The following is an 8,940-nucleotide window of genomic DNA, read 5'->3' on the forward strand; positions in this document are numbered from 1 at the left end:
TGAACTGAGCAAGCCCAGCATCGCTACCACGCCAATGAAGACACTAGTCAGCTGACAGCCTCAACTTCGAGTATAGACCTCTCCACACTGTCAAACACCACTCTTCTATACAAATTCAAGATAGTGCGTGTCTCCATTGAATCTTATCAACCGCGTCAGCTTAACCTTATTTGAGCAGCTTACTACAGTGAAGTGCGTCGATAAGGAACGGGCGACATTTTATATTCTACGACAAGACATGAATCCTCGCTTGTACCCATTGTGTGCCAATTGTACTGAATTAGTTATACGATTCTACCAATCATTCGGTCCCGTTTAACATTCCGCCAATCACAGTTCCGAAACCGAGCCTCAAGAGCGGCTGGATGGAGCGGCTCCCAAGTCGGGGAAAATGGAACCTAAAGGTCGCGAGAGGGAATCATGAGCATGAGGATCGCTGTGAGCGCGGGAATCGCGCCAGGTACATGTCTGCATGCCTCATTAACCAACTTTCGCTCTGCTGCTCACAACTCCCATGGTGACCGCCACTTCCAGACCGTTCCAGAGGCGGCTACGTCTGACCAAGCTTCAGTCGCTGCTAATCTGTCATCGCCGTCGTGATCTACCGGGTGCTACCTATGCTGAGTTGGCTGCGTGGGCTCAAGCCGAGACTCTGGTCGCGAAGTCCGACATGAACTACATAGTGCAGTAAATCAGTGCATTTGCTGTCTGCATGTGACGAGTCAAACCTTTAATTATCAATATACCTTTTTCTTTCAATGTATATCAGGCGTTCCTTATCGACGCACTTTACTGTACCGGTAGGCGTTATTCGAGCTGTTCAATGGAGTTAGTTCATTTATTACGCTTGAAACAGCTCTCCACGAGTTTGTTACCAATCTTACCGATAGCTTACCGGGTGCGGCTATAATTTTGACCCGACCCAAAGTCGGTTTTTCGTCCATTGCAAAAAAACGGTTACAGCTTTTTCGATTCTGATTGTTGCATCTGTTTTCTATCGATTTTAGACGAATCATAAGCAGCGGTTTGGCGCCGAAAGCACAATCATTGGTTTAAAAAAATAATTTTTGGGGTGCGGTTATAATTTCGGCGCGCACTGTATATCACGTAGATGCGGTACCGTGTTTCTGGTACAAAACTGAGGGAAGAAAAATCCAACCGGCCATTTCCACATTTCCCCTCCAAGCCTTGTCCTGTAGCGCCACCGCCCACCGGGACTAGCAGGCATGCCCGCGCCCTTGCCAACGTCGTCATGATACTACTGCCGCATTGCTGACTGTGTACTGCTGTGCTGCTGCAGATGGACATGTCCAGCCAGTTGGATCCCCAGGCTTTGGCCGCGTTCGTGGACGACAGTGTCTTTGCTCAGATGAGCGGGAAGCTTGGAGCAGACGCATCGCCAAAGAAAAATCTTTTCGTTGCGTGGATGCTGGACAACTATCCCAACAAAGCCACACTCCTACTCGAGGCCTCCCAGAACCGGATACATGGATTGATACGGGTGAAGATCAGAGAAGCATACGGGCATACACGCGTGTCTCCACCTCTTGTACAAACTATTGCGGCCAAGACGGTGAAAGACCTCCTGGCAAAGTTTGTCCCTGAAGCCCGCTCCGGCACGCCCAAGTTGGATGAAAATGAAATGAAGCGAATCGCGGAGGCGTTCACCAAGGGCCGGTACCTCGGCGAAGCCCACCTCGACCTCGCACAGTATCTGCGGGACTGCTGGAAGGCCTACACCCCCACAAAGTACAAGGCGCCATGTGTGGCGGTCGTGCAGAGTTCTGGCTTCGGCAAGAGTCGGATGGTGCGTGAACTCGCGATTGAGGCTCAAAAGAGCGCCTTGAACATGAAAGTCCTGTACATGTGTGCTCGTGTGCACGAGTCGACGGGGTTTCCCAAGGCTACGAGCGAGCTTCGTGGTTGGCTGTTTCAAGAAGGCTCCGAAGTGGAAGACATCGCCAGTCGATTGAAGACAATTTACGTCTACGCGAACAAGCATTGGGCGGACGTTCAGAAGGAATGGCTGAAGCTGTTTACCGAACAGGCAGCGGACACCTCTGTAAAGGCGAAACTTTCGGATGAAACAGATACGCTGGAGGGGGATACCTCTACTGAGAAGAATCCAAATGGCAGAATCGTGGTTCTGGTGATCGATGAAGCGAGAAGTCTGCTGGCTGAGAAGGGAGGCAAGAAGAATGACTTCCGAATGTTGCGAAATGCTCTCAGATCCGTGAACAAAGATATCGGCCATCGTGGATGCATTTTCGGCGTGCTGATTGATACGAACTCCAGGATCTCGGACCTGGCGCCTCCGCTGTTGTTGGACCCATCATCTCGGCTTTTCGATGGAGAGTTGGCATCGTTTGCGCCAGTTGTGTTAGCTGAGACAATGGACGCACACTGGGATCAATACTGTGAAGAAAACGCAGCCGGCGAAGATGAAGAAATGAAAGAGGACATCCAAGATGTAGATGAAGAAATGAAAGAGGAAATACTAGATGCGGGAGCAGAAGATGAAGAAATGGAAGAGGAAACTCAGGTTGCGGTGGGAGCTGAAAAAGACGAAGAGAAGAAGAAACAGCAAGAGCGTGCTAAGATAGCTATGTACAAGAGAATCGTTACCGGGGATGCGAGTCAAGCTTGGCACGCGTTGTGCCGCATGGGGCGTCCGATGTGGTACAGCACTTGCCCCAATCCTGCGGATAGAGAAGATGTGATCAATCTTGCGGCGAACAAGCTGCTACTGGGGATTCCCCCTTCGCAAAATGCGTACAACAAGGATACCATGCTTGGTGTCGCCTCCATGCTTTGCCGTCTGGGCGTGCGCCCGCATTCAACGTCGGCTCTGGCATCTCGGGCGACTGCCGACTTCATGGCGATTCTCGCCTATGTGAATTTCAAGCGAGAAGGTTACGTCACCAGCTACGCTTCGGACCCAGTGCTCGCCTTAGGAGCGATGAAAGTGTGGTATGAACTGAAACATGGTTTGGCAAAGTATATCCTGCCGCAACTCAAGAACCTCCTTTTGGATGAAGCATTGGACACCGGTGGAGTTGGCGAAATTGGCGAGATGGTTGCTCGGATTTTGCTGCTTCTGGCGATGGACACGTGTGTGATGGGGGACAAAGACTTTTCCCAGTGCTGCCACACGATCGGGCAATTTGTACCGGTGCAGCAATTCTTGAAGGTGCTACAAGGCAAGAAAAAGCTGCCGATATATCTCAAGCGGATGATCAGCAAGGAGAATTTGAGACCAGAATTCAACAAGTGGTGCTCGAAGTGGGATGGTTGGTACATGGGGTTCACCCACTTTGTGCAGTTGCAGCTTGAGCCGAATGAGGACACGCTTTGGTTTTTGCTGGGGCGTCAAGCTGCAGGTATTTTCCCCCGTAACCAGTATGGAGCCGATTTGTTGATCCCGATGTTTAAGAAGAGATCCACCAGCAGGCCAGTCGGTGGGGAGACAACGAGGGGTGAACAAGAGGAGCAGGAAGTGTTGATGATGTTGATTCAAGTGAAGAATCGTTCCCCAGTCGATGGTGGGTTTTCCAGGGCAGCGACGGAGAAACTATGCCCCTGGTTTGTGTTCGGAAAGAACAGTGATGGGAACTCGTCAGCGGGGAAATCTACCGGTGCAATTGGTAGGGATCCGAACCCGCTGAGCTCCACGGATGTCCGTGATACCATTCGCATCTACATGAATGTGCGCGGTAGAACGCGTGACGGCAAGTTCATCTATGCCACGACAATGAAAGACAATCTTAAGCCCAAGAAGAAAGGCAACGCCTCTGAGGTGAAGGAGGAGAGTCAGGCGAAGAAGCGGGCGAAGATCGAGAGCAATCCTGGCGTCTCAAGTGTGTCGAGTGTCTCGGAGGAGGATCCTGTTTTCACGATCTGCCTCCGTTTGCTCAACAGGGTCACCTACCCGTTCCTGAGCGAGGACGTGGCTTCCATTCTATCAAACATGGTGGAGTCTCAGTATGACCCGCTGGGGCTTGTGGAGGGCGACCTGGACTATCGCGATGAAGATGAAAAACGAAACAAGAACGTTAGTTCGTATGCAAAGTTGTCGCTTACCGCGACGCGCGACAAGTTGTTGCAGAACGCCCGTAAAGCACTAGCGTACGCGCCGGGTGACAAGGAAGAAGAGTGACGCTGAGAGTGACGTTGGTGGCAGTGGTGAGGGCCACTAGGCGATCAAGGTGGCGAGACGGAAACATCCAAGAAACGAGCACGTGAAAACCAAGAGGGTGAAGAAGCCGTCCCACTAAACGCGCCAAGTGATCCAACAAGACGCCCAAGCCCACACGGAGGCAGTAACAGTACGTGCCTGGTGCCTGCAGCAACTACCGGTAGTTTTAACTACCAACAATTTGTTTTACTTGAGAGTACGCAGCCACCTCCAGTACGCTTCACCTTGCAGTCTTACGGAAGTAGCACGTCTTTTGCTGTCTACGTCGTCTTTACTGCTCTACCTACTCGTCCTGCAGGAACGGGTATTATAGTCCGTGTACCCGCGCGCGTCGCCGAGGTAGAACGTGTCCGTGTCGTAGTCGTTCACGGGCTTGTTGAGTTGGAAGCGCCGCACCAGGTCCGGGTTCGAGATGAAGTGGCGGCCGATGGCCACGGCGTCGGCCGCGCCCTCCTCCACGATCTGCACGGCCGACTGCCGGTCGAAGCCCGACGCGGCGAGGAGCACGCCCTTGTACGTCTCGCGGAACTGCCGCGCCGAGCCCTTCTCGGGTGTCAGCGGGTCACGCACGTGGTAGCCACGCGGCTCGATCAGGTGCGCGTAGGCCAGGTCGTAGTTGTTGAGCCTGTTCAGCACGTACGTGTAGGTGGCGACGGGGTCCGAGTCCTTGTCGCCGAAGCTGCCGCCGAACGGGGACAGTCGGATGCCCACCTTGGACGAGTCCAGACTCTCGAGGATGGCCTCCAGTGCCTCGAACAGGAAGCGCGCGCGGTTCTCGACGCTGCCGCCGTACTGGTCGGCGCGGTCGTTGATGCCGTCGTGCAGGAACTGCTCCAGCAAGTAGCCGTTGGCGGCGTGCAGCTCGACGCCGTCGAAGCCCGCTTTGAGGGCGTTCTCCGCGGCCGTGCGGTAGTCCGACAACTGCAGGAACATCTTGCCGTGCACGGCCTTGGTCACGTGGCGCCAAGCCTCGATCTGCTGGGGCGCGAAGATGTCAGGGGAGCCCCAGGATCCGCGGCCCGTGGGCGTGATGTTGGTGGCCCCGGCGATGATGAGGCCGCCGGGCGCCGCTCGCTGCTTGTAGTACTCGACAACTGCAGGATTTCTCGACGTTTTCCTACTGCGTTTTTGACGCAATACGAACGATGTGAAAGTAGAGTATCGCGGCGATATATACGTTATGGACACCAGGGCCTCAGAGTTTTAGTTTTTCACACTATTAGAACGCCTAGGCGTTGTATTCGGATAGACCGCCTAGTAGGCGTTCTATTTTATTTCAATGCCTGGGCTTCTGGTACGGGGTAAGACAGTAGCAGGCATGCCCCCATTCTCGCCACCGCCGCCATGATACTACTGCCACTTTGCTGACTGTGTACTGTTGTGCTGCTTTGCAGGTGGACATATCCAGCGAGTTGGACTCCGACACTTTGGCTGCGTTCGTCGACGAGAGCGTATTCACTCAGTTGAGCGAGGAGCTTCGGAAGACGAAGAATGGCGACGATCAGCCATTGGCGAAGAGAAATCTTCCTATGATGAATTATCTGAAACAATTTGTCGACCCCAGCAACCTCCGGGGCTCCCAAAAAAACAATAGATAGCTTAACCCTATCGTTACCAGAATGATACATCAAGTATCTTTTTACTGGTGATGCAGGAGCAAGATAACTGAAACAGCAATTTTCTGAGCCACGACAGTTTCCTCGCCGTTTATGACCAATCATACAGCTAAGAGGGATAGGTAAAACCCCACGCTATTGTGTCTTCTGTAGTATATCTATCAACACTATTGTGTCCCCAGGGGCACGGATGCGATCGTCGAGCACAACGCCAGCGGCAGCCGCACACAGGTCGCCGCCGGAAGTAGCGGCCGCAGTGCCGCCAGCGACATCGGCAGCAGGGTCTCGGACACGATGGAGGTGACCGTGGCCTTGGAGGACGCGGTCAGGGGCGTCTCCGCCGACATGGACACGGACACGGACGCGATGGTGGCGGGGGACTCGGGCAGCAAGCATAACGGCGGTCGCAGCGCCGTGTGTGCGCCGGCAACATCATGACCACGGACGCTTGGGCGTGACCGTTGTCGTGCTGGAGGTGGTCGTGGGTGCCTCCACCGGCACGGAGGTTGGCAAGGATGTGACCGGTGACCAGACAGCGTGCGCAAATGCATCGACAGTGCGGAAGGAGACCGTTGTAGAGGTGCCAGCAGTACCGTCAGCGACATCAACAGCGTGACGTCCTTTGTAGAGATCGTGTCCGTACGGGAGGAGATCGGAGGCAACTTCGTCAGCATGGAGTCGGACGCAATGGTAGCGGGCGACTCGGGCAGCGAGGGCAGCGGCCGTGGCAGCGCCGTCAGCAGCATGACCTCAGATGTGGTGGTGGCGAACGTGGCCGTGCTGGATGTGGTCTGAGGCGTCTTCGCTGACATATACACAGTTGGGAGTTATTGTTCGGCTTGGAGGCGCGTGGAATTTCTAATAGCATCCTGTCGGATTATACGCAGTGGAGTGTGGTTAGCTTGCCGCTATGGTGCACCAGTGGTGAAGCGGTATGTTGTCAGCCACGAGCTAAATCCGCATTTACGGCATCAAGACTAGCGGGGGCAGATGGAATCGGTGTGACTTAGTGCAGTGAAGTATAAATGGTTAGTTGACTTTGACTATCTTGAAAAAATGATGTGAGGTTACGCCTTGGTGGCTGCGTTAGCCTTCTTTTGATCTTGGCGGGCCTTCAGAAATGGACGGCTAGCTACATAAATTGGAGAGGTTCGTCGCAAGTTGCCGTCGACAGTGTACACTTGCTTCGGCAAGTAAAACAAATGGTATTTCTGCCAGCAAGTCCAAGTTTGCTGTTGGCACAGATGCTGCTTCGTAGGGTCAACAGGGTATGTGCGCTTGCACAACGCAACTCGATGGGTCTCGCAGTAGTCGGTTTTCTCGGAAGGATCTCTGCCCTCGAACTTGCACACAGTGCATTTCCGCATTCACTATGGGGCTTGCATGGGTCAACGTAACTCTGGAGACGATGCCGAAGCCGTTACAGCACTTACATTTGGTAGGAATACTGGAGTAAATCTAAGTACCGTATGTTACAGTTGAACGCTTTGAGTACTCGTACTATTCATGACTCTGTGTAATTACACTGTATTCATCCCGCACTCGATATCCGATGCATTTTGCACGGTACCTTGTCAGCACAGCTACGCTGCATTCCGCATGGCGGGCATTGAACCTGCACCGGTGGGTTCAAACTCCACCATACTAACATCACATACAACGATGAGTCGAACCACCCCATACAAAGCCTAGTACGTTCGGTCCCTTTGAACACTTCGAACATGGCCATACAAATAACAATATATTCGGTCCAATGGCTCAAGCGAGACCGATGCATGCAAACCAGTTAGAGATCTTTGCCGTGAAGGAGCCACTGGTACGCTAGCTGAGCTCGTCCACCACCACATACCCAATGCCACGAAAGCGGAAGCAGCGGTCGAGCACCTGCGAGCCCACAGCTAAGCGACAACAATCACGACGCTCGGGTCTTATCTCACCTTCAGCTCCCACCGGTCTAGGTACGATCCGTTGCTTACCTAGCGCTCGAGCAAGGTATCATATTGAGGCGTGTCCACCGGCATACAGACCTCGCGGATGACCATGTGATGTTTGGATCTGTTTGGCGAGTTCTAAGTGCGGCTGGTTGGAGTTCAAAGCGTCCAACAGGGCGAAGCTTGAGTGATCTGTACCGCTATATCCGTCCCGGTGGTGACTCGAATGGAACAGAGGGTATCGACTATTTTCTGGGTGAACGAGCGCTTTTGGAGCACTATCGGCGGACATTGGTAGTGGAGGATGGTGATACGGATGGTGCCCTGTCCAAGCGACCCGATGACGAAATTGATGTCGACCAAAACAACGTTAATATATGTGGGGCTGGAGATGTTGGTCTCAACGCGGCAGATGATGTACGTGGTAGTAGCGGCGGAGTTCCTGGAGCGAGTGCAAACGACGTTGATTGTGAGAAAGCCGCGCTTCCGGGAGTAAGCTGTCACGAATCGGTGTTTGATGGTGCTGCCAGCACCTCTCAGGATTATGATGGTGCTGCCTCTGCTGTATCTACACCGCCAACATCAGCGCGCGTCGTACCCGTACATGCAGCAGCTACGCGAGACCATTTACTCCAGCTAGATCACCACGCACCCACCGCATCGTCTGGTACATGTGCGCAATGTGCAGTCTGCAATATGGAGTGTTCAACCGAGCGCAGTTGTACCTGGTGCAAAAAATGTCTCCATCACTTCTGCTCTCATGATGTCTGCGTTTCGTTGAATATCCCAGACCCTAATGGTGGATTCGCCAAGGATTTTGGTGATAGCAGCTATTGCAGCACGCTTTGCTACACAAACGCTACAAAAATGAACTTGGTGGACCAAGGGAGAAGTGATGAACGACCCAATGCCCTACTTGACCTCCCCACGAGTGTTTTGACGCCAAGTGTGGCTCCGTTGGAACCTGCAGAGACCAACGCCGCCACACCTCCTGCTACAAATTGCTCGGGGGCAGCAAAACCTAAGCGAAAAAAGCGCGGTCCTGCCGAACAATCAGCTCCAAAGGCACCCCGAAGCGAAAACCAAGCTGCGCAACGGAAAACGAAAAGCAAGAAGGCACCTACCAAGGCCAGCAAACCCAAGGCTGTGGCAATGAAAGAAGAGTTGATTCGCCGAGCACATGCGGCTGCCGAAAAAT

General features: G+C 53.4%; 4 protein-coding genes across 4 annotated transcripts in view; 3 read left to right on the forward strand and 1 right to left on the reverse strand.

Moving 5' to 3' along the window:
* Positions 1–1,222, forward strand: part of PHYSODRAFT_288538 (hypothetical protein) — a 3,455-nt gene extending 2,233 nt beyond the window's left edge. Inside the window, exon 2 of the mRNA XM_009536584.1 lies at positions 33–1,222. Coding sequence (XP_009534879.1) covers positions 515–691 — 177 coding nt within the window. The 5' untranslated portion in view covers positions 33–514 and the 3' untranslated portion in view covers positions 692–1,222. The remainder of the gene's footprint in view (positions 1–32) is intronic.
* Positions 1,223–2,218: 996 nt separating this feature from the next.
* Positions 2,219–4,397, forward strand: PHYSODRAFT_288539 (hypothetical protein). Its single transcript, XM_009536585.1, has one exon. It carries the CDS (start codon positions 2,393–2,395, stop codon positions 4,154–4,156), a length of 1,764 nt encoding a protein of 587 aa, XP_009534880.1. The 5' UTR covers positions 2,219–2,392; the 3' UTR covers positions 4,157–4,397.
* A 77-nt stretch (positions 4,398–4,474) lies between these two features.
* PHYSODRAFT_521498 (hypothetical protein) lies at positions 4,475–5,284 on the reverse strand (the record flags this gene model as incomplete). The annotated part of the gene is made up of 1 exon (XM_009536586.1): positions 4,475–5,284. A coding segment is annotated over one exon (810 nt), but the record flags the coding sequence as incomplete, so codon positions are not given.
* An 821-nt stretch (positions 5,285–6,105) lies between these two features.
* On the forward strand, positions 6,106–6,606 carry PHYSODRAFT_254247 (hypothetical protein; the record flags this gene model as incomplete). The annotated part of the gene is made up of 3 exons (XM_009536587.1): positions 6,106–6,225; positions 6,287–6,348; positions 6,390–6,606. The coding sequence occupies 3 exons, from the start codon at positions 6,106–6,108 to the stop codon at positions 6,604–6,606; spliced, it is 399 nt and encodes a 132-aa protein (XP_009534882.1).
* Between the last annotated feature and the right edge of the window lie 2,334 nt (positions 6,607–8,940).

Source organism: Phytophthora sojae (genome assembly GCF_000149755.1).
Source record: "Phytophthora sojae unplaced genomic scaffold PHYSOscaffold_9, whole genome shotgun sequence".
Taxonomy (NCBI): domain Eukaryota; phylum Oomycota; class Peronosporomycetes; order Peronosporales; family Peronosporaceae; genus Phytophthora; species Phytophthora sojae.

Coding starts and splice junctions, on each gene's coding strand:
- PHYSODRAFT_288539 (XM_009536585.1), top strand. CDS start 2,393: ATGGACGCACACTGGGATCAATACTGTGAAGAAAACGCAGCCGGCGAA.